Source organism: Fundulus heteroclitus, chromosome 12, assembly GCF_011125445.2.
Source record: "Fundulus heteroclitus isolate FHET01 chromosome 12, MU-UCD_Fhet_4.1, whole genome shotgun sequence".
NCBI lineage: Eukaryota > Metazoa > Chordata > Actinopteri > Cyprinodontiformes > Fundulidae > Fundulus > Fundulus heteroclitus.
In genome coordinates, this window is record NC_046372.1 from 26,858,419 (window position 1) to 26,883,520 (window position 25,102).

General features: G+C 39.5%; 1 protein-coding gene across 3 annotated transcripts in view; it reads right to left on the bottom strand.

Moving 5' to 3' along the window:
• adamts3 (ADAM metallopeptidase with thrombospondin type 1 motif, 3) overlaps positions 1-25,102 on the bottom strand; it is a 230,747-nt gene that overhangs the window by 73,913 nt on the left and 131,732 nt on the right. For all 3 annotated transcript variants that reach the window (XM_036144383.1, XM_036144382.1, XM_036144381.1), the window contains exons 8-10: positions 13,696-13,801; positions 3,520-3,663; positions 563-695 (exon numbers count right to left, since the gene is read on the bottom strand). In XM_036144383.1, the coding sequence (XP_036000276.1) occupies positions 563-695; positions 3,520-3,663; positions 13,696-13,801 (383 nt within the window). The remainder of the gene's footprint in view (positions 1-562; positions 696-3,519; positions 3,664-13,695; positions 13,802-25,102) is intronic.

The window sequence follows — 25,102 nt, forward strand, 5'->3', positions numbered from 1 at the left end:
TCGTTGGCCTTGTGTGTCTCCACCCTGCCTCTCACCCAGTGAGGCACCGGCCTGCTTTCATAAACTCACACTGGCAAAATACTTACAAACAAAAAAAACAGAGTTACCCAAAGCTGAAAGAATATATTTTTATCTTACATCACCGCCCTTATAAGCATCTCCACCCAGTTGATGTAAATGTTATGATGACAGTAAAGAGCAACAGGAGGAGTAGCACTCAGCTGTCTGCGGATGGCAGGATGCTGAGTGGAGGTGTGCTATAATAATATAACGAGCCATGAGAGCTGCTTACTAACCCATCAGAGTCTGCTCATATCTAAATGTCAGAGTCTCTGAAGGCTGTCATCAGAAATCTCCCTACAGGTCGTCCGGGAACAGGCAGACACCAGAGCATCTCTGCTGTCATTTATAAATTGTTAAAAATAAAATAAATCTGAAGGCTGAGGATAATAATTCATTTATTTTAGCTCAGTGACAGATACTGAATCCTCCGTGGCATATTTGGACAGTAAATACATTCTGTGGGCATGAAGGAAATGGATAAGTTCAGGGATCTACTAACCGAGGTGCAGATCTTGTAGCCCACTCCGAAGTCAAATCTGCACTGCTCATCCATGGAGTAGTTGATGCCCGGGAGCTCAGGAAGCTGAGGCCAGTCGTGTTTGAAGGGATCATCCAGCAAACAATCATAGGTGCTGTGAAGAAATGAAACACGGTCAGGGATCAGAGGAAAGGTTGACGATGAGACATTATTGGTTTAATAAGGAGTTTAGGAGCAAAAGACGAGGGCATGGACAGAAGACTCGTCTGGGGAGTCATGTGATTGGTTGATGGGAAGAAAGAGACAGAGTGGGGGGGGGGGGTCCATGTAAATACCCAAAAAAACAGAAACCGCTACCTTCAAGATAACATCTATATCCTATATTATACACTAACATATATTTTATCAATTTATATAATTGCCAGAAGCCAATGAGAGCCGATAAAGTAATCTGATGTTGGATCTTAAATGTTCCTTGGAGGGTAAGGTCACTAAACCTTGGCCTCCTAATTCGTAATTCTTGCAGAGACCTAATGTTACCGCTGTAGTTTATACGTACACAACTGCTCCGCTATACTTTGTTCATTGGAAAGCAACTATCGTTTATTCAGAGGGCAAACACTCTGGTTTTCCAGACTTTTTGCTTGTATATAAGTCCCATTATGCATGATATAGTCTCAGCTCCAGAACTGAAGGAAAGAATCACAGTTTTTTTTTTTTGCCCTGTTTTGAGTGAAAACAGTTTTAAGACCGGTCAGCAACAGCTCAGCATCATGTTGTGATTGATCACCTTCTGTCACTGTTATCCACTGTCGTGTTCTTCCTCCTCAGAGTTAAGGAGTGAGACAAATTAAAGCCTGTGAACCAACCTGAGGCCACAAATATATAATTCTCAACAGTCAGAGCACGACTTTATTTGTATTCATGAGTGGAAGTCAGGGTTGTGGCTCCCATTTTAAATTATGAAGAAAGACAAAAGATAAACAGACACTGTTCAGGTTTGGATACAGCTAGCATGCTGACATTTAAAAAGATAGCACAACATTTACATTTAGTTTTTTTTTCCCCCCCATCTATTTATCCCGCCATCTATTTATTTTTCAAAATGTGACATTTTCATGGCGGGACGTCTGTTAGGGCCTGTTTGCCCCCTCTTCATCAAATCCATGCATTTTTAAAGCCACTTATCTACAATGTTTTACTTTTAAGAAAGACAACAAATAATAAAACCGAGCACCTTTGACGTACCGTCTTTGAATCATTTTAGTTTGCGTGTAAGTGGCGTATAAGGCTTACACATGTTAAGCATTTCTAACTAGCCTTTCTAACTTTAACAGAGTTGATAGTTCAAAATAAACACGAGTATGACTAAGACTGATGTACAGGCTTCGGTCACAAAGAGTCGCATCTCACCAGGAACAAGCAAGAAGATTTAAATTTATGATAAGCAACCCAACAGGATGACTGATCAATAAGTATTTTAAAAGCAGTGCCTTACAAAAGTATTCTATAGAAATATGAATTAGAAGGTAAATTATACATGATTTTCAAAGCATTCTTATATTTAAAATCTGAACATTTAGATTTCTTTTTGTATTAAACTCTTTTCAAAATAAAATCTAGCCAATACCATCTTCCTCTGTTTATACAGCAGTGAGTTTTCTCGGGTTTTTCTCCAACAATTCCTGCTTATTCTTATTTGACTGAACCAAACACATGAATATCCTTCAGTCTAAACCAGGGATCTGCAACCTTTAGAATCCAAACAGCTGTTTTTGCCCTCAGCCCAGCTAAGAAAAACTTGTTTAGAGCTGCAAATATTACATGACCTTTTAAAAAAAAGACAACTTATAATTTTTGATAAACAAGAATATAGGAATATACATTTTGAGCCGGCGTCTGTCTCATCAAAAGTTTCCTTATGGTAACACATAATGACAATAAACATTCTTGATTTTATTATTTTTATGTATTAAAATAAAAAAACAGATTTTTGTCAAAGTTATTAAAGCCTGTTATAAAAAGTCTAATTGAGCTCAGGTTACAGAGCCGTGCTCTACAACCATGTTTAGAGTAGCTGTCCTGCTGAAAGGTGAACCCTCGCCACATTCTGTTGCAGCTTTTATTGCAGGTTTACCCTCTAATTAGCTAAAACCATCTTTCAATCCATCTCTGACTACATGATCTAGCATTAAGCTGCAACCACCAAGTTTTACTTTGGGGGGTTTGCAGTGTTGGGGTGACACACAGTGTTAGATTTTGACCGCGCTCCCTTTTGCATCCTTTAATCCCCAAAGTTATACTTACAGAAAAACATCACACTTTTCAGGCTATCATTTCTAAAATATATTAAAAATCTATTTTTTTCTTTTCCTTCCACTTTACAATTATGCAACACATTTGTGTAGCTGTATCACATCAAATCCTTGCATACATTGAACTGTGATTGTAACGTCACACGATGTGTTAAAGTTCAAGAGGTACGATCACATTGCAAGGAGCTTTAGAATTGTTGAAAAATGTAATTTTGCATCTTTTTCTATTTCATTTTAATGTTTTAGTAGCTGACTTTAGTCGATCTTTATCTATAGACAATATCAGTAAAACAGACAATTCCAAAAGAATCCATGGTGTATTGATACGTGAAACTGGGTAAAGGATTTAAGAAAACCTTCCATTAAAAAGGACACATTTAAACAGTATTTTTCAAATAAAGCGGTTAAAACAGCTTCAGCTACTCAGAAATTCATATTTTGTTATTTTGGCCTTATTCAATAGGCAAACGGGGAAAATGCTATATTTCCTGCAGATTTGGGCCCTTTAACAAGAAGAATGAAATGTTTGTGTGTCTTAAACAGGCAGTGGAGTTATATGTATTGTACAAGATCATCTGATGTTTTGCTCTGCTTCTGCAATTTATAAAAAGAAACCCCCAAAAAACCCTGTGCTGTGGATGGGAGCCCCCAGCATAAACTCACTGGATATATCTCTTCAGCTCCTGCCCGCTGCACATGGACCAGTGGTATCGATGGAAGGCCGCCTGCACCAGAGGGGCCATCACGCTTCCCATCGCCGTCTCATCCCCGCAGCGGTTTCCTTGGCCATCATGTTCCATGCCCAGCCTGCAACCAGCAGCAGAGAGGACGCTCAGACATACAAGATGGAGTTTACAAAAAAATAAAATAAACAGCTTTTGCACCACCGCCTCAAGGTTAGATGTGGGAATATCCTATTTACAGTCGAATGATGAGATATCACGCTAAATTTGGAGTTTTCTACAAATCTGGTCTCTTCAGTTAAAGGTTTGCATTAGCTGCAGTTCAAACTCTGCAAAAGTGTTGAGCCGCTTCTTTGTTTTTGCTTCTAACCAGTCAGTCTTTTAAAATAGTCTTGACTGATAAGGTCTTCAGGCCTTCTTGGGATCTTGTAGGTTTTTTTTTTTTTACTTTGGTTGCTTTTTCACTCATTTTCAGATAAAAACATGAATGTTTTCAGAAGTCGTTAACAGACTGACTGATGAAGATCAGCACAGTTAATGGTAATCAGCAGTTTTGGTAAAAAGTAACTAGTTATAGCTACTAGTTATTCCTTCAAAAAAGTAACAGTTAGTGCCTGAGTTACAATATATAAGTAACTAATTACCTTGTTATGAACTAAATCTTAAAATAGATGTTTAAATGTGTAAAACATGTAGATTCCCTTTTCATGGAACTGTAAAATGCATGTTCAATTGGTTAATGTAAAACTGGATAGATGATTAAAAAAGGACATTTAACATAACTACCTGCAAACGCCAAACACTGTACACTGAACTATTCAAATGTTACAGTGTGATGATCTGAAACAAGACAGTAACCAAGTGAAATGGATAAGTGTAGTGTAGGAGATTATGAGATTACAAAGACTGAAGTGCAAAATTGGTTGCCATTGAAATTACAGATAAACTGACTCTGAAGGCAAAGTGACAAACTCAGACTGGACAGAATGACTGTTGTTGGTGGTGATATGTGTAAGAAGGACGTCTGCATTACAGATCTTCTCCACCAATGGGATAAACAGAACACTGATATCATACTGGGAACGCCTGAATGGGTGGAAACATGTTTGGTACTTAATGTAACTAACGAGGTTCTCAGGTTCCGTTTGCATGGCGCTGTCATGAGAACGTAGTTCTGTCTGTAAACATTCCTCTGCTTTTTAGATTAAATATGGTAAAATATAGTTACGGTTTGAAGAGTCTTTTTATTACAGAAGTCTACAATGCAAACATCACATTATCAGATAAAAGAACCAGGGAAGGCTAAGAACAGGTCAATACCTGAACAGTAGGCAGAATTTGTCCTGGATCTGTAATAGCCATCCACCTGGGGACACTCTTTGGAGGACCAAAATGTTCACATTTCAGAGAGGGGTGAAGGAAGCCATTTACGTAAAGCGAGAAAAAAACAACTTTAAACCAAAGAGGAGGACTCAGGTTTCAACTTTCAAAAACTTACAACACAGCGATTGGTTTGATGCCAAGTTTCACCCCAACTCACACCTCCATGCACGTGATCACAGCATTGCTCCTGGGAGCCAGGCTAACGAGGAGGCTAACGAGGAGGCTAACGAGGAGGCTAACGAGGAGGCTAACGACTCTCCATCGTTGGGGCGACCAGTTCCAGGTGAATCTAAGCTCTAGCAAAGCCTCGCCTGCAGGTCTATAAAGCTGGGAACTCCAGACATTCTGAATTGAGAAAGCTTCAGAGTAGAAGTCCAGTTGTAGTTGTAGTTTTTTAACCTTTTTAGATTGATCATAACTTGAATGACAGAAGCTTCACCAGCGTCCACCAAGCTTAGAACTGATGTGAAGAACCCCATTGCTCCAGGGCATAAATTACATTTCACATATAGATTGTTGCCTTTTATGTCTTTGAAAGAAAAACATTGCCTGAACTGTCTCTATGATTTGATACGACTGACTTTATGAGGAGTCTTGAAAAGTGTTGCTATACGGATGAATTAAATTGAACTGAATTACTTTTACTTTAAAACATGTACTGTTGAATTATCTGAGCTCTCCATCGATGTGTCTCTGTCTACCTTGTTGTTTTATGTGTTCTCACTTTGTGAATCTGTTTTTATGAGGACACCCGCCCAAGAATTAAAATGACTACTTTACATACTTTTCATCCCCGAAGCTCCCGGTCAGATGAAGAAAGCTTCAACCCTCAGTTATAGTCACATGTTCCTGCCACTTCATGTTGTCAATTACAGCAACAACTACTTTACACTAATCCTGTCATCACTGGTGATCAGAAGGTCAAATACTAAAGAATTAGGCATTTGAATAGTTGTTTTAATGCATCAAAAGACTAAATTCAACCCTCTTTAGGGTTTGTGAATGCCCCAGTTCATAAGCAGGTTTTTTGATAGCTTCCTTTGTTGAATTAGGACATATGATTAGTGAATCCATGTGTGTGTCTGTGTTTTTTTCTGTATATTTCATCTCTCTTTTTGTGTCCAGTGGGTGGAGGCAGATGAGCGTTCACACTGAGCCTGGTTCTGGTTCTGCTGGAGGTTCTCCTCCCTGTTAAAGGGGAGTTTTCCTCTCCACTGTCGCTTCATGCATGCTCAGTATGAGGGATTGCTGCAAAGCCATCAACAATGCAGACGACTGTCCACTGTGGCTCTACACTCTTTCAGGAGGAGTGAATGCTGCTTGGAGAGACTTGATGCAACCTGCTGGGTTTCCTTAGAGAGGAAACTTTCTCACCAACCTGGAGGATCTGATGGAGTCTGACTTTGGAAAGAGACTAGATGACATGTTGTGAATTAGCGTAATATAAATAAAATTGGGTTTAATTTAATTGAATCAAGGATTCTGCAGCACATTTCTACTCTAAAGACCAATGTTTGCTTTTTAATAGCTGAATACAACAAAGTCTGTATAGATGAGGTTAATGTGGTGAAACCAAATATAAAAAAAAGTTTAATCTGCTAAAATCGGATGTACTTTGATCAGGTGTTAAAGAGAAACCATAATCAGTTTCAGTTGGTAAAATCTGATCAGTGCATTTTTACCTGTCATGCAGATTTGCCATCAAGTTTATTTACATATAAAATGCTTCAAAAATGTTTTATTTAAAATGAACCCAAAGGTAACTTAAAGAAACTATGACTGACCTTGAATGACCTTGGCTTATAACATTATTCTGACAGTCGGGATGGGTTTTGCCCTAAAAGCCAAGGTGAAATAAATTGATAACCACATTTTGTTATGTTGTCTGAAGGAGAACCAAAGAGAACTAATGTCAACATATTAGATATGAAACTCTCCCTGAGGGGCTCAGTCCATCCAACCTTTTCATAAGTAAACTGACATTTAAATCTATTATTACCACGGTCCACATTTTATCCCCTCAATCATCTGAGTTTGCCTCTTGGTCTTTTGGATGACCTTTGGAATCAAAGACGTTGTCTAAATTTATTACTGCACATTTCCAACAGAGTTCGTCTCTCTCTACCAGCAACAAACACGTGAAGATTGGTCGCTCGCGTGTTTCATCAGTCGGGTCACAACCAAGGCGCCGTGAGGCCGACTCGCTCCGTTACTGGAAAACCAACACTAAGTGGATAGAATAGAAAACGTAATCACTTTTTGTTGTCACTGCTGTCGTTAATCTGCTGACATTAGAATCACTAATATGAGGTTTGCAAGCACAGCTGGTTACAGCAAAACATCCAAGGAGGTGATGGCAGAAACAGAAACGTAAGTTTGAGACTTAGACATCAGTAACACACTTGTCACAAAACTTGTCCACGGAAGACTCCAGACTGGATTTGGACCTAAAGTTTGAAACTGATGTTCTATGAACAATCTTATTAAATCAGGAGTTATGGTACGCTTGATGATTGGTGGGTCATATAGGACTGGTACCACACATCATTTTCAGTAAAATGAAAATAGACAAGTAAAACACAGACAAGCTAAAACAGACAAGGTACTTCAAAGCTATTAAAATAGTTAAAAGCAATTAAAAATAAAATGTATTTAAAATTAGTAGGTATAAATGTTTTTAATGATTGAATAAACTCGGTACCTAGCTGCAGTCAATGAGCGAGAGGCAGCGTAGGCAGATTCATCGCAGGGAAACACAGAGAGATGATGCACGGTAAAATGAGGATTTTAGAGCACACATGCAGACGTAAAGGCATTTCAGAGAGAAACTGGGAGAATATATCCACACAGAAAGACACGGCCTGAGATTTAAATCCAGGACCTTCTAGCTGCAAGGCAACAGCGCCAACCACTGCACAACTGTTCATGTTAGCTACAGTGTCATAACAACAACCGCTGGCTTACCCTTAACTCTGAATAAAGTGACTCCAGGTCATTTCTGAACAAATAAACCGCCCACACCACGCCACGCCGTCTGAATGTTGATGCTAGCATGATCGCAAGACACTTCCTCAAGGATTAACAGATCTGTCCACATTTATATAGTTTTTCTCTCAACATGAATGCATTTTTTTAATATTTCTGATTAGGTAAACATGATATTTTATTAGTATGTTGAACATTTAGCTGCAAGCCAAGTCAGTGTCTGACTGTTAGAATGTGAGAGCGAGGTCGGACGTGTCTGAATATGGGACTACAGTTCATGGCCGACAAAACAAAGAAAAAGAAATATTGACAGCTTTAACAAAAGATATTGCATGAGTCAAAAGAGTATGATGGTTTACTTGTTGCAAATCTTTAACAGTTTCTGGACCTGTATTGACTGATTGATCCACAGCTTGAAAGCCTGCTCACAATATTATGGATTCCACCAACTAGAGCTTCAGTCCCCCGAAAAAAAAAAAAAAAGTAGGCCTAAAGACGTCCATGTTTAGGACTAATGATCCAACAGAGCCATTTATTTCCCTGTTCATAAACCTTTACTTACTTTTGTCTAAGTGCATTGGCTGATCAAACCACCGTGTGTGTGTGTGTGTGTGTGTGTGTGTGTGTGTGTTTGTGTGTGTGTGCATAGGGCCGGCTCGTTTTCCATGGCAGAGAAAGCGCCTGCTAAGCGTGTATATATCCCCGCGCTGCACAGGCAAAAATAAGCTGTGCTTTAATTTTATTTATTTACACCAGCAGGAGTAGAATAGAGTGAAGCCTGGCGGTGAGAAACAGAACTGAGGGCGGTGTAAGAGGGGCTCAGGAGATGTAACCCCATCAGTCGCCCGTTGTTCTCCTCTTTCTCCAGAGACCGGATGAGTGGCAGGATATGGATCCGTTTGATGCCATTATCTTGCTGCCACCCACTGGACTGGAGTGGCACTGCAGGTTTTCCTCCCAACCTCCCTTACATAATTGGAGCTGTATTACATAAATGACCATCAGCAGATTAAAACATGAAAACCCAAAAGCCCCGGGCTTTAGTTTAACCCAGGAAACAAAAGCCTGGAGCTTTTAATGGAAAAGGAGCTATAGACCATCTCTGTACAATATTATGATTTACATCAGATACAATCTATTGACTCAGTCATCAGCCAAAATTTATTTAAATTTAAGCCCCTTTACAAATTGTGTCAAAAAGCAGTTTTTTATTTTCAAAATATATTGATTTATTAATCACAAAGCCTTTAATTAATTAAGACTCATTTCTTTCCCACCACCAATCTAAATACATTTGTGTGCCAAGCTGTGAAAGAACAAACCTTTCCATTATTACTAGCACTGAATAGGGAGAAGGAGGAAGAAGTGAAAAAGTAGCACCTCACACCTCACAGGCGTTACATCTTGTTGCAATAGTTGGCGCAGAGCTCATAAAAATCAGCCTTAAGGTTGGTGTGATTTACTCGCAACGCTAAGTAGAAAATACTCTGATTTTGAATTCTGTATGCATGATTTATTATGACTGCACTGATGGGGTTCATTCTCCAGAGAAATGCAAAAACTCAGCGGAGGCAGAAGTGTCAAAAGCAGCAGTGAAAACTTGTCAGGCAAATACTGCAGTAAAAAAAAAAATCCTGAATATCCTGTGATCCAGTCTGGTTTAAATTGTCATGGAGAGAGTAAAATGGTTATAATTGGGTGTGAAAAAGATCTGAGCTTGATTTTCCAAAGAGAATTTGTCCAGGATTCTGCAGACAGAGGTCACTCTGAGTGTATCTGCGGTCAGGAAGATCCTCACTGCTCTCATCTTCTCCAGTCTGCTCCTACCTCAAAGGAAAAGCAACTCTCTGTAGTTTTGAGCTGATTCACTTCAGGAGCTACTGGTATAGTTATACTGGTATAGTTTGTTATAGTTATATCAGGCGGAAACTCAAAGGCTCACTGTACCTGTAAGGCTGTAAGGCCTTTTCAAAGTCAATAAGCTCTGGACTGCACACCAAAGGGGAATAAATCTGTCACCCGGGGGTCATCACAGTTATTCCTCTGTCACACAAACTCATGAAACCAGACGGACATTTCCAAATAACACCGCAGCAGATTTTTAGACAATTATACATAAATTACAAAGACGGTATGAGGATTTGTCTCATAAGACTGACACATATTAATATATGGTGTACTATTTTGGTTCAGCCAGCCCAAATGCATAATCATTTTTTATTTATTTTTTTATTTCCTTCTTTAATTATATAAGAGCTACTTAGTAACTTAGACACAGCAGCTGTTTCCTGCTGATTAAAAACCGCATCAACAGAACGACAATAACCGCAGGAAGCTAAAAATATGAGCCGCCTCAGATGCATGACATTCTGAACAAGTCAAATGAAACAAACCTCGTCAATGTGGAGGCTGGTTAGCTGCAACAATTTCCCTCTGGGATTATTAAAGTATTTCTGATTCTGATCACCCTGAAGAGAAACTGAGTCTTAGTTTTGTCTTCTTAGTCACTGAGGGCATCAGTGTGGGAGTCGCATGAGGAGAGAGGAGATCCCAGAAAGCAGGGAAAGTAGTTTAATGTCACTTAGAGACAACTGAGCAAAAGGTGCAAAGTTTGAACGTCACAGGTTCAACCAGAACAAAAAGCTTTAGACTTCTGAAGTGCAGCCCACTTATTAGTTTGTTCAGTAATTATGGTTGCTTGTGTTATTTTTATTGGAAGAGAAACATCTAAAGTTTAAGTGGAGAGGTCATTGACATAAAGTGTTGTGTAAAAGTCATGAACTGTCACTAAACTCTTGAATTAGTGACAGTTCAATGCTGACTGTTGATTTGAGCAGGCAAATAAGATGATCTGCCAATGGAAAAAGTTTTTTGCACTTAAAATAGGAAAAATCATCTCCATCATCTCATTTCAAGTGCATTATATCTAATTATCTTATTTTAGGGGTCAAAATACTCATTCCATAGGCAGATAATATTATTTACCTGCTCAAATATAGGACAAAAACACAAATTTTAAGAACATTTTACTTATTTTTAGATCTGTTTTTGCAGTGAAGCTGCCATTGTCCAAAAACTACTTAGAAAGACATTCAGAAAGCCTGAAGGTTTCATCAAAATGATCTAAAAAAACTGTAGGAAAAGTCTGGCAGCTCACAAGGAACAATTACACAGGGCTATAACACAAACTGCTACCACAAGTAATTAATACTGAAAACTGGTCAGAAAATACTAACATGTGGGGATGGCATTTACAGATATGTAAAGGTTTACGGACATTAGACTACAGCACTATACAGGTCTTACATCCAATCTTTGTTATGATATTAAGTGTCTCCTCAAGCAATCTGCCATTTTTAGTGAGTAAAGTAAGTAACATTTTTCTTTAAATGAGTGTATTTGTCCTTCATTTGAGCAGGTAAATAAGACTATTTAGCAATGGAATAAGATGTTTGCACTGCTCATCTCCATCTTCTTATTTCAAGTACAGTATATCTAATTATCTTAATTTAGGGGTAGAAATACTTATTCCACTGGTAAATAGTCTTATTTAGCTGCTCAAATCAAGTAAAAATAAACTCATTTCAAGAACATTTCCTTACTTTAGTTGCCTTTTTGCAGTACTCCAGTCTGTAGACTTATCTGAAGGGTGATTCCTGGCACTAACAGTTTAACAGTTTCACCTGCTCTAAGCCTTATTGTGTTGAAATCACCTCGGTGACGCTGTTCCCACATCATCTCCCTGAGTCAGCTTCCTGCTCATCTCACCTTGTGAAGAAGGTTTTAGTATTTGATTGCTACGCCTGGATGTTTTGCGTTGACATGAACTAAATGTCAGAGGTTTTGGCTCTGTGACTCCACCGTCAGCGACACGCTGAGCAGCTTCCGTCCCCGGCTTGCTTTAGGAAGCAGTTCTTGCCAGAGGATAAAGCTCTGCATTCACCAGCCGGCTGAGCGTCAGCTGCACAGGAAGACAGCACAGAGTTTTGCGTATGTGCCGACATCACTGGGGCGTTTTAGCGGGACCTTTCAGCTCGGTTTCTCTTTCAGGCGTCTGTTTAAAGGCGGTTTTTCCTCCTGATGGAAGGAAGGGTCGCTCCACAGATGGCGCAGCGATCTGCTGAACTGTTGGACACTTGGAACACGGATCGCCCTCAGAACTGAGACCGGCCCCACATGGACGCTCTAAACCACATTATAATCCGTTATCCCCCAAATCCGACATCCACATGGTGGACTCTCTGTCCAGCTGGATGCGTCTGCTGCGGGACCAGCTGGACCAGCTGAGCAGGCAGCAGAAACTAAATGTTTTCACTTTTTTTACTTTTTCTCAGCTCTCTCACTCGTTCTTTCCCTCCGATTATTACCCTTCACTACTTCTGCCCTCCATCCCCGAGTGTATCCTATGAATTTTACATAGAATTTTGTTTTTTATCTCATGAGAGTCCCTGATTATAGGCATATTTTGTATTTAAAAACGTGTAATTCTCTGCTTTGCTACCATGAATTATTTATGATTTACAAATTCATCACAAATACCACGGACTGACCCACTTTCAGAGAATTATTCAGTTGCTGGTAAACCAATTTGTTGCTATTTAGTTTCTCTGGTCCACAGTTTTCACTGTTAGTTTCTGAGTGGGGAGAATCAGTGGAGCATGGACAGAAAGTGTGTCCAAATCAGGCAAAACATTATGACCGCCTGCCTGAACTGCACTTCAAGGGAATCTGGCGTTAAGATATTAGCAGCGGACCCATAAAATAATAGGCATCAGATCAGACTTGTTTATCCAACACAGATGCCCTACATGATTAGGATTTGCAGAATCGAGAGGCCAAAGTCAACCATTCAAGTCATTTTGGTGCTCCATACACACATATTTAATCATTTATATAGCAATACATATTATTTCTGCAATATACATAATACCCAGGACTATAAACCTTACCTCTTAATGTTTATACTGTATATTTATTTGATAATGTGACATTTTGATATTTTTGCTCTGTTTGGAGCTGGCTTTAATCTCGTTGTTCATGTGTACAATGACAATAAAAGGCTTTTTTCTTCAAGCAGTCCAGTACCTGAAGTAACAAAGCAGCCCATGACTTGATCACCGCCATTTCTGACTAATGTTCTTTTTCTGGAATACTGTGTTAGTTTTATATCCTTCCTGCCTCATCACCCCACAGAGAACTTTACTAATAATTTTGGAGAACACCAAGATATTATTACTTTTTTTTCATATGTGAAATGACCTTTAGTGTTTTTGGTCAACAATGCTTTTAACCTTAGCACTAACCTAAAAAATAACAGACTAACTTGTAATCGTTCCAACGCTGAAAAAGGACCACGGAGGAATAATTAAAACATTCAAACCATTTGAACACAAATCTATTTAGGTACTTTTCACACTGCTCATGTGTGAGTTTGGTTTTATTTCCAGTGATGTTCATTTTGGAGATAAAATATTGTTTCTTGCATATTGTTTTTTGTTTCTCGCCACCATCAGCTGTCATTTTCCTGTTGAGAGGCAAAGGAGAGATGATAGTAAAGAGCCTCTGATTAGTTCAGTTTTCAGTCAGAGAGCTCATGGTCCATCTGTCCAAAGGTCCCCCACCTCATCTGACCGCAGACAACAGGGACGTCTGGCCCACTGAGAGCCGGAGCCTTAAAAATAGGACAGCAATTCCCCCAGCAGCATAACACAGTGTCACTTTAATGTTGGGAGTGAATGTGTGTCGGCGCTTCGAGCCCAAAAAGACGGAAATGTCACGATGAACTTACACATGCCCCGTCTCATGAGCCACGACGAAGGCGGAAGAGAAGCCGTCTTCATGGTTCAGGGTGCAGCTCCGCACCGGGTGGCACATTCCGGTAACTGGAGCGTAACCTGAGGAAAAGTTACACGTCCAATTAGAACAATCCAGACCAGACGACCTGGTTCACTGCAGACTGTTACGCTTTCATGGGGAGATTTCTCCTCCAAAAAAATGGGATTTTTTTTCACATCTATGTTCCAAAAAATGAGACAAGGAGTCTGCACTAAAGACAATTTTCAAGTTGTAACCTCTTTTAGTTTTGTTTTTTTTAGCAACAAAAGTTCCAATACCATTTTATTTATAAGGCACAATTAAAACGAGGCTGAAGTGAGTTACAGTTGGCCAATTTTAAAGGATACAGACACAGATAAATATTTAAAGGCAGCGCAAACATGGCTAGAAAAAACTAAACACTAGCATTTAAAGTTAAATAAAACCGCTCACCCGCTTTTAGAAGCCAATGATGAGTTTTTAAATGAGAAATAAAGATGGTTAGTGGTGGACCGTGCCTGAACTGCACTCTTAAAGCGTTCCATAGTTTTGGATCCACAACTGCAAAAACTTTCCCAGCGCTGGCTCCGCAGCACGCCTTATGGGCTTTTAAGAACATCTAATCTGCTGACAGAAGGCGAGCGAGTTGGTACATAAGGATGCGTCAATTCAGAGAGATTTAATGAAGCAGAGAGGCCTATAAATGCACTGAAATTATTTAAAAATGTATGCACAACTAAACTAGAAGGCAGTAAATTGCAGTCAGAATTGGTGCGATGCGCTTCCTTCCTTGATCCTCCTAGAAAATCGTGCAGCAGCATTTTAATTCAGCAGGAAGCAAGAGATAGAGAGCAGTCTGGAAAATGCCCAACAGACGTCCAAAGGTGCCTGAGCCAGGCTACGTTAAATTCAAAGGGTCTCAGTCTGCAGAGCAGGTTGGTTAAAAACTGGATTTTACAACTGAAGTTACACGGCTGCCCAGTTTTAAGAAAATATCCATTCTGACTACTAAATTTGTTCCAAAGTTTCTCATATGTGGTGCCAGGGCTGCCAGTGGATGACAGGTTTTCACGCTGGGGGTTCTGATGATGCCATTTCTTACAAACAGCTTTACTTCTGCATTTTTATGTAAGTCAAAAAAAAAAAAGTATAAAAAATCCAGCGGCATCCAGCTGCGGATGTCAGTCAGACAGCAAATAGGACGGCAGCGGGGGAGACAGAGCCTGCACCATTTTTCCTAAGATAAACTTGACATTTGCCTGGATAAAAATGAGAAACAGAAACAGGGTTTTTATGAAAAATGGCTGCAAGAACAATTAAAAAAAGCATTTAGTATCCCCAGCAGCGTCCAAGCTACAGTCAACTATGTAAGACCTAAAAAAGGTGCAGCTTTGGGAGGAGGGTGCAGTGATCAGTGGCGTCAAGGACCACCGTTAAATCCAGCAAGACAAAAAACCCACAATCTGTTGGTAAAATAAAATTAAAAATCTTCCGTTAAGCTGATTCTACGCAGTGGAGAGTTTTCTTTAACCTGGAGTCAAACGTTTTGCAAACTTTGTGCTTGTCTAGGAAACTGCAGGTGTGATTACATTTTTAATTAAATTTAATTCAAGTTTATTTATATAGCGCCAATTCACAACACATGACGTCTCAAGGCACTTTACAAAGTCAAAATCAATCACATGGTGTGAGGAACGCTGTTTTTTAAGCAGCTTAGAAGGCGTCACAGACAAGTTATAGTCTGCCTCCAGCTATTGCTTGAAATGGAAAGAAAAGTGTATAAAACAGGCACCGGCGTCAATTCAGCACCAGAAACGTCTCCATGGAAATAAAGGAAACTGCTAATAACAAAATCACCCTAGATTTATAATCCCGTACATAAAATATTATAAAATAAAGAAAAGGTAATTTTTTTATGTATATGATAAGAAGTAGATGTCTTGCAAATAAGATGGAAATGTGAAACTATTTAAATTCATCACAGTGTCGTAGTTGCATTGAATAGAAAACGACACGCACTACTGTGTATTAAAATCTGTTCTTTTTGTTATTTTCTTTTTTTTACTGAAAGTCCCATGACTTTTTTTTTTACATCATGGGACTCATGTTCCTGAGAAGAAGGGCACGAATAACTTTCTTAAAGTAGGCCAGCTCTGACTGCATTTCTCTCATTTCGGACGCAGCGTGTGTTTTCATGTGTCATGTGTGCATCAGGATTCAGACGGCACATGAAACGCCGAGCGCGCCACACGACAGGTAAGACCAGCGGGGCACTCAGCTCAGAGAAAACAAACTGCTGTGCCAGAAGGCGGCTTTAGAAGGATTCATTATGTGTAGCAACATTTCCTACATGTCCTGCTAGTTGCATGTCCTTACAGCACTCGTTAAGATGAGAAAATGGACTTCATGTTATTTTGTTCCCTCTTTGGGGAGTTTCAATTCAAAACTCAAAAATCTGCCCTCTCTGCCATTGTGGCGTTGTTGTGTTGTCTGACAAAGTTCCACAATCTAAAGGAGGAGTTATACTCCCACGCTGGGCTGTGGCGCCGGTGTGTGCGGACTGGGCCGGAGCCCATAGAAGCGCTGTAGACGTTTATACCCGACAAGGACGTAGTTAAGATAAGATAAGATAAGATATAATAAGATAAGATAGGCTTTATTGATCTCACAATGGAGAAATTCACTTGTCACATCGGCTTAATAAACAAAAGAAGGTGCCAAAAGGAGGAAAAGCTGCATAAGGTATATACAGTGTGTCCACATATATACAGTGTATCAAAAAATAAAAAATAAAATAAAAGTATAAGGGAACTAAAGCAGATATTTAGGATTACTTATTATATACTTATTACTTACACTCAGGTGACCTCAGTCTCATAAGTCCAAATCAAACTTTTAAATGATCCTAATGATATGTGCCTATCTTTGATATGTGTTGATTACAACTGTTTAATTATTGTGGGAGACGTCAACTTTCACGTTGACAACTCAGAGGTGCAAAAGAACTGTGTGACACAAATGTTGGTTTAACTCAACATGTTAAACAGCCAACACACAAACAGGGACATATTTTAGACTTAATCATCACTAAAGGTCTAAACATTTCACAGGTCAATGTAACTGATGTTGCCTTATCCGATCACTTCTCCGTTACCTTTGAAAGCTTCATTTCCAGTGACTCATTTAGCCAAAGGGACATCGTAAGAAAACGCACCTTTAAGGACAATGCCACAGAAAATTTTATTCAAGCTTACTTTGCTACTTCAACCTTGGGCTGCAACTCAGTAGATGAGCTAGTAGATAACTTTCAGTCTAAAGTCTCAGACATCATTGACTGCATTGCTCCAGTCAAAGTGAAAGTTGTTTCCGGGAAGAAAAAATCTCCTTGGAGAAATGCTCCATCAGTTAGAAGTGAAAAAAGGGAATGTGGGAAAGCTGAACGCAGGTGGAGAAAGAACAGACTCCAGGTTCACTATGACATCTATAAAGAGAGACTTTACAGATATAACTTACAACTGAAAAATGCAAGAGAATCTTTCTTCTCTGAGATCATCAAGAAAAACATTAATAATGCTCGTGTCTTATTTTCCACAGTCGACAGGTTAACAAATCCTCCTGTGTCCGTGGCTTCAGAACTCCACTCCACCAGGGCCTGCAATGAATTTGCTAACTTCTTTACTGAAAAAATCCTAAAAATTAGAGGATCACTTTGTACTACCATATCAACACCAGAACCAAAGCTTTATTCAGCTGGAACTATTTCTGACAAAATGTCCCAATTCAGCCAAATAAACTACAAAAGCTTAGAGCAGATCATTCAGCAGCTAAGTTCCTCCTCAAGCTGCCTTGATGTTCTCCCCACAGCGTTCTTTAAGAACGTTCTGCCTGTCATAGCGTCTGATTTGACCCAGATAATAAACACGTCCCTTCTGTCAGGTGTTTTCCCCCAGTCCCTAAAAACAGCAATTATCAAACCACTGCTGAAAAAGAACAATTTAGACAAACTTCTCCTCCAGAACTACAGGCCCATCTCAAACCTCCTTTATCAGTAAATTATAGAAAAAGCTGAGTTTCAACAATTAAACACCTTCTTAACAACGACCAGCCGCTTTGATGTTCTCCAGTCAGGTTTCCTCCCCACAGTACAGAGACCGCCCTTATCAAGGTGTTTGATGACATCCATATAAATACAGACTGTGGAAGAACCACCGTGCTGGTTCTATTGGACCTGAATGCAGCATTTGATACTTTTGATCTCTACATCCTGTTAGAACGCCTGGAGAACTTAAAGAACAGGGACTTTTTTGTATCAGCAGGTAACTTTACATCAAAGACGACATAAATCACATGTGGGGTTCCCCAAGGGTCTATCACGGGTTCCTCCTGTTCTAGATCTACATGCTCCTCTAGCTCAGATCATAAACATCATCAGCTACCATCACTATGCAGACGACACACAGCTCTACATCACCATGTCACCAGGTGACTATGAACCAGTTCAGCCTCTGAGGAAATAGAAGAAATCAATGCAGGATGAGACAAAATGTTCTTTAACTGAATAAAAACAAGACTAAGAACGTAGAGAACATGGACCCGGTTCTAAAGTCCTTCCACTAAGACTAAGAACGTAGAGAACATGGACCCGGTTCTGAAGTCCTCACTAAGACTAAGAACGTAGAGAACATGGACCCGGTTCTGAAGTTCTTCCACTAAGACTATGAACGTAGAGAACATGGACCCGGTTCTGAAGTTCTTCCACTAAGACTATGAACGTAGAGAACATGGACCCGGTTCTGAAGTCCTTCCACTGAGACTAAGAACGTAGAGAACATGGACCCAGTTCTGAAGTCCTTCCACTGAGACTAAGAACGTAGAGAACATGGACCCGGTTCTGAAGTCCTTCCACTAAGACTAAGAACGTAGAGAACATGGACCCGGTTCTGAAGTCCTCACTTAGACTAAGAACGTAGAGAACATGGACCCAGTTCTGAAGTCCTTCCACTAAGACTAAGAACGTAGAGAACATGGACCCAGTTCTGAAGTCCTTCCACTAAGACTAAGAACGTAGAGAACATGGACCCGGTTCTGAAGTCCTTCCACTAAGACTAAGAACGTAGAGAACATGGACCCGGTTCTGAAGTCCTCACTTAGACTAAGAACGTAGAGAACATGGACCCAGTTCTGAAGTCCTTCCACTAAGACTAAGAATGTAGAGAACATGGACCCGGTTCTGAAGTCCTTCCACTAAGACTAAGAACGTAGAGAACATGGACCCGGTTCTGATGTCCTCACTAAGACTAAGAACGTAGAGAACATGGACCCGGTTCTGAAGTCCTTCCACTAAGACTAAGAACGTAGAGAACATGGACCCGGTTCTGAAGTCCTCACTAAGACTAAGAACGTAGAGAACATGGACCCGGTTCTAAAGTCCTCACTAAGACTAAGAACGTAGAGAACATGGACCCGGTTCTGAAGTCCTTCCACTAAGACTAAGAACGTAGAGAACATGGACCCGGTTCTGAAGTCCTCACTAAGACTAAGAACGTAGAGAACATGGACCCGGTTCTGAAGTCCTCACTAAGACTAAGAACATAGAGAACATGGACCCGGTTCTGAAGTCCTCACTAAGACTAAGAACGTAGAGAACATGGACCCGGTTCTGAAGTCCTCACTAAGACTAAGAACGTAGAGAACATGGACCCGGTTCTGAAGTCCTTCCACTAAGACTAAGAACGTAGAGAACATGGACCCGGTTCTGAAGTCCTCACTAAGACTAAGAACGTAGAGAACATGGACCCGGTTCTGAAGTCCTCACTAAGACTAAGAACGTAGAGAACATGGACCCGGTTCTGAAGTCCTTCCATGGCTCCCTGGATCTCAGAGAATAGACTTTAAAATCCTTCTGTTAGTCTATAAATCCCTGAATTAGCACCTAAATCCATCACAGACTTGTTATCAGGGCATCAACCCTCCAGACCACTCAGGTCTTCTGGCTCCAGCCTGCTCTGCAAAACCAGAACCAGAACCAGAACCAGAACCAGACATGGAGAAGCAGCATTTAGTTCCTATGCTCCACTGATCTGGAACAAACTTCCAGAAAACTGGAAAAGTGCTGAAAGTTTCTTTAAATCAAGATTAAAAACACATTTATTTAGGATTGCCTTTAACTGTTCTAGTTAAACTGTTTTACTAAAACATCAATAGTTCAACTTTGTAGTCTATCTGTTTTTAATATTTGCTTTTAGTTTTCATTTTCCATGTTTTAATTTTTTTTTATTCCAACTAACTTTTATTGTTCCCTTTTTCAAATAAATTTGCCCTACCTTTGCCTCAAGCTAGCAGCTTCTTTGTACAGTCAAAGATCTGAATGAAAATGAAATTGATTAAATTATTTCATAGTTCTTGGTGTTTCATAATTTATAAAATTGTATGTGTAATGTCTTTTTTGCTGTTTTTGTCCAGGTCACCCATGTAAACGACGATTTAAATCTCAATGGGTCTTTGCTGGTTAAATAAAGGATTAACAAAACATCATTATATTTCTGGGCTTTATCTGTTTATAATTAAAGGTTTATTCTAAATTTAGGTCCAATAAAACCACAAAATAAACCACTTTTTCCAGTAATACCAACGGAGGGCGTTTTAGTTTGATATGTGTCGCTTTTTAGGCCTTTTCATTGGTAACAATGACGTAAAACTATTTTTAGTACCTGCTTCTATGTGGTTCCTAGAGCAGCGAGTCGGGCCTAAGGCGCCGTTTCATAACGCTGACTGGTCTCTAGAGGATCCAGTCACTGTTTTCAAAAGAAGAGCGACTCCAGAACCAGAATCAAACCCGCCACATTTAAAAACACACATAACAGCAACAAAAGCTTAGACTTAGACTTAGACTTTATCATTGATCAGCGGTACAACAACATTTTGTTGCAAGGCTCCAAGTAAAGAAAAAAAAAAAACACAGAAAATAAAATTCTAAATATAAGTTTATTTGTCATTTCAGAACCGTGGTCCAATGCAGAAGTGCACCAAATGTCTTTCTGTCTCACAGCACATTGGTGCTGTATTCAGCTGCACATATAGAAAGAGAGATGGTGCTGAATTTTAATATTGAGACTTTTCTAACTCTTTAGCCCAGAGGAACATTGACTGTGCTTTGGTTTTATGTCATGATGGTGAAGTTATTTAAATCAATAACAGCAAATACACCAACATATTGATCATCAACACTAGAATCAACAGCATCCTCCTCAGGAGGGTTGAACGGTGCCTGTTAGGTATCGGTTATTTATGTGGACTTTAAGTTGCTGAGACAAAACACATCAATATCAGGAAATATGATCCTTCAGTCACATTCAACCTAAATAGAGACTTGGATCGCTTATTCCTAAATACTTTTAACCAATATGGGTGCATTAAATTTAAGAAATTAACAGAATTATGTCCTTTTAAATACTTAAATAAAACCCAAACACACACTTAGAATACAGTCTTGTCTGAAAAAAAACTATTAGTTGAACACACAACAAATGATGTTTAACAAACTGTCTCTTAATACTGATCTCTGTTAGACTGAGCAAGTTTAGCTTTTGTAAGAGGTAACAGTTTTTTCTAAAACTTTCCTAAATGATTTATCTATTTTAACAATAAACTGGGAAAACATAAAAGCCACACATTAGAAAAATGTATCAGCAAGGACAAGATATGAAATAAAAAAAATGCAATCTGTCTTCATAAGATCCTATTCACATTAGCCAAAAATAATAAACATCTGGATGACCTCCAAGACCTCTGGGTAAGGTTGCCAGTGTGAAGGAATTCTTTACACTGGCAAGATAAAAACTGAACTTTTTGCAAGGTGTGCTTCTTAATGCCATCCAGTATAAAACCAACATTCTAGCATTTTAGGAAATAACAAGATAGTTATGTGTAATGGTCTAGCTCACGTGTCAAATCTAAGGCCCGCGGGTCGAATACGGCACGTTAAGGCAATTTATCCGGCCCTCAAGAGCCAAAAAAGGCACATTATGTCATAAAGTAGAGGCATATATCCTTTTAAATTGTATAAAGTGGCTGAAACTATGCCTCCTGTAGCGAATGTTGATTGTTTAAACTGTGTAGTAACAGCCTCCTGCCACTAGTCAGTTTTTCTACAACCTGTTAAAATAACCCAGAAATGTCCAAAAAGAGAAAAAGTGATGCAGAATGATGAGTTTAAAGTGTAACTCACCCCAATATAAACTTTTTTGCAGATTAACTGCTCAAACGGGCTTAATGGTGCTAATTTTACGTTACTGCGAAATCTTTAAAAAAAATGTATGTGAACTGGAATGAAATTATGATGAAATGAGATTGACAGCCCTGGTCCAGAGCGATTTTGCTGCTTCAGGACCTGAACTGTTAAAAGGAGTGACTGTATTTCAGCGTTTGTTTTGCTTTGAGCATCTTAGCTTACAGCATTTAGAGAAGATCTGTAAAGCTCAAAGCCTCCAGGCCACATGTAACCTGTGATACAATTCCCCAATGCATTCATCAGTCATACGGTACTTCATGGTACTTCATGGTACTTCATGGTACTTCACGACTCCAGCTACCCATGGCTTAAGACAAAGGTGCAAAAGCTGCACTGGTTGGAGATGCAGCAATAAAAGCTTCTGACACTTTCAGTGTTGTTAAGTGATGACAAACCAAATCTCTCCCTGTATTTTCAAAGCTTGCAGCTCAGTGAGCATTCATCCCTGAGATAATGCCTTATCTCCGCCTCCAAGCTACTGAGTGATCTGCTTGTTTGGTAGCACTACCTGTTCTAGATAATATAGATAAACAACACGGCACACAGAAGCTCTCTGAGTATTTTAGGAATTTCCACTTCTCACAGCAGACATAGATGAACTCGTTGCCAAGAAACAAAACTAAGCATCCATATAGGGCAGAAAAAAACTACATATGCACAGTTTTCTTCTTGTGTGTTTTATATATATATATATATATATATATATATTAAATTTTAAGAGTTTCCACCACCTTTTTTATCTTTTTATGTTCAGTTCTTGCTTGAATGTATATTTATAAAGTTAGACGCTGTGTGCAGCACAATTATTAGGCAAGTTGTATTTCTGACCATATCATCATTTATATGCATATTTTCCAACTCCAAGCTGTATAAACTTGAGTGCTTATTGGATTTAAGCAAACCAGCTGATGTGTTCCAGTGTAATGAGAGGGGGGGGGGAGGGGGGCTGAGGAGATCAACACCCAATATTAAGGTATGCATAATTGTTAAGCAGCTTCTTTTCCTCAGGCAAAATGGGCCAGAAAAGATATGTGACTGTGAAAAGTCCAAAAATTGTAAAAAAGACTTTCAGATGGATGCAGCACTCCTGATGCGTGATCACAGAACCATCAAACGTTTTACTGCAAAGTCAAGAGGGTCGCAAGAAATGCAAATTAACTGCAAAAGATCTGAGAAGAATCAAAGGTGAAGCTACCAGGAACCCATTATCCTCCTGTGCCGTCATATTCCAGAACCAAGCTGGAGTGGCCAGAAGTAAAAGGTGTTCACTGGTGAGAGGCATGGCCAAGGTAAGGGAGGATGAAACACAGAAGTAGAAACATCAGGACTGGGCTAAGAAATATCTGAAGACAGGTTTTTTAAAGGTTTTATGGACTGATGAGATGAGAGTGACTCTTGACGGACCGGATGGATGGACCAGTAATGGCCACAGAGCTCCTCTTCACATCAGACGTCTGCAACGTGGAGGCGGGGTGCTGGTATGGGCTGGTATTATTAAAAAAGTTGGAGCTTTTTGGGTTGAAGATGGCCTCAAACTCAACTCCAAAGCCTACTGCCAGTTTTTAGAAGACACTTTCTTCAAATAGTGGAACAAGGAAAAGTCTGCATCTTTCAAGAAGACCATGATTTAAGACCATGACAAAGCTCCATCACATGCATCCCAGTACTCCACTGTGGGGCCGGCTGACCAGTAAAGGCCTTAAAGATGGAAAAATAACGATGTGGCCCCTTCTTCATCTGACCTAAACCCCACTGAGAACCTGGGGCCTTCTTAAACGGGATATTTACGCTGAAGGACAACGGTACACCTATTACCAATGTCCGTTAGGAGGAGGAGGAGGAGGAGGAGGAGGAAGAGGAGGAGGAGGAGGAGGAGGAGAAGGAGGAAGAGGAGGAGGAGGAGGCTGCTGCTGCTGCACAAAGGTTCATCGTTAACAGATCAAGAAACTGACGGACTCTGTGAATGGAAGGCTGCTTCCTGTTCCTGAAAAGAAGGATGGCTATCTTGGTCATTGATTTTCTTTTTCTTGTTTTTTGGAAATGTCAGAAATGTTTATTTGTAAATTTTGAGTTGTCTGTTCATTAATCTCACTTTACAAGCTGAAAATAAACAAGTGAGAGGGGAAATTTTTCATTTTCTTACACTAATAGTTGCCCAGTTATTGTGCACTCATATGTATTCTCCTAACAAAGACAAAATCCCATTTTTACTTAAACATAAATATTCAGGTTGAGGTTTATTGACATTTTGGATTGACAAAGATCATTGTAGTTGTTCAAAAATAAAACTGATCCTCAAAACTACAACTTGCCTGATAATTGTGCATGTTTAGTTTGTTGCACTGAAAAAAAAAAACATTCTTCTGATTGTTCAAATTCTTATTTCTGTTTAAAATAGGGATGCATTTATTTATTATTCTTATAATTATTTATTATTCTTATACCACCCATGATGTACTCCATTTTTTCCATTTGGCGATTGAGTCTGACCCATCGGTTAAGAGGGAATTATGGACCTAATCTCACGCGAGAGGAAAGGAAATGGTAACTTGCAGTAAAACAATTACACATTTTACACCTTTTTACACGTTTTGTCTCACTGATGCATTGATTCTACAGCTTATGTCACTTTTTGTAAGCATTTTAAATTTTGTGCCTTTATTTCTGCTAATGTTTTTCTCCCCTTACGGTCCTTTTCAGTCTTTGATGCGACTAGAAAGCACAGCTTCATCAGCCTGGAGTGCTTTGACCGTCTTCTTGCTGTTAGCCATCCGTCCCACCCTCCAGACGCTTCAGTCCATTTGCAGCGCCGCGTCCCAGCAGAATATTGACAGCTTTACTTAATGCTGTTGTTTCCTGATTTGAGACAAACCTATTTTTGTCACTTTAAGGTTTACCTTTAGATTTCACCTCCATGATCGCGGTTCTCTTTGTTATTAAGTAGTTTGCAGATTTTCTTTGATGATTAATATCATGCTCTGCCTCCATCCATTATGCTAGTGTTTATCAGTACCTCGCCAACACGTATATTTTTAGCCATGCGCTGCTATTTAAATGCACCAGATAAAACATTGTCAGTGTGCAGCTCTCT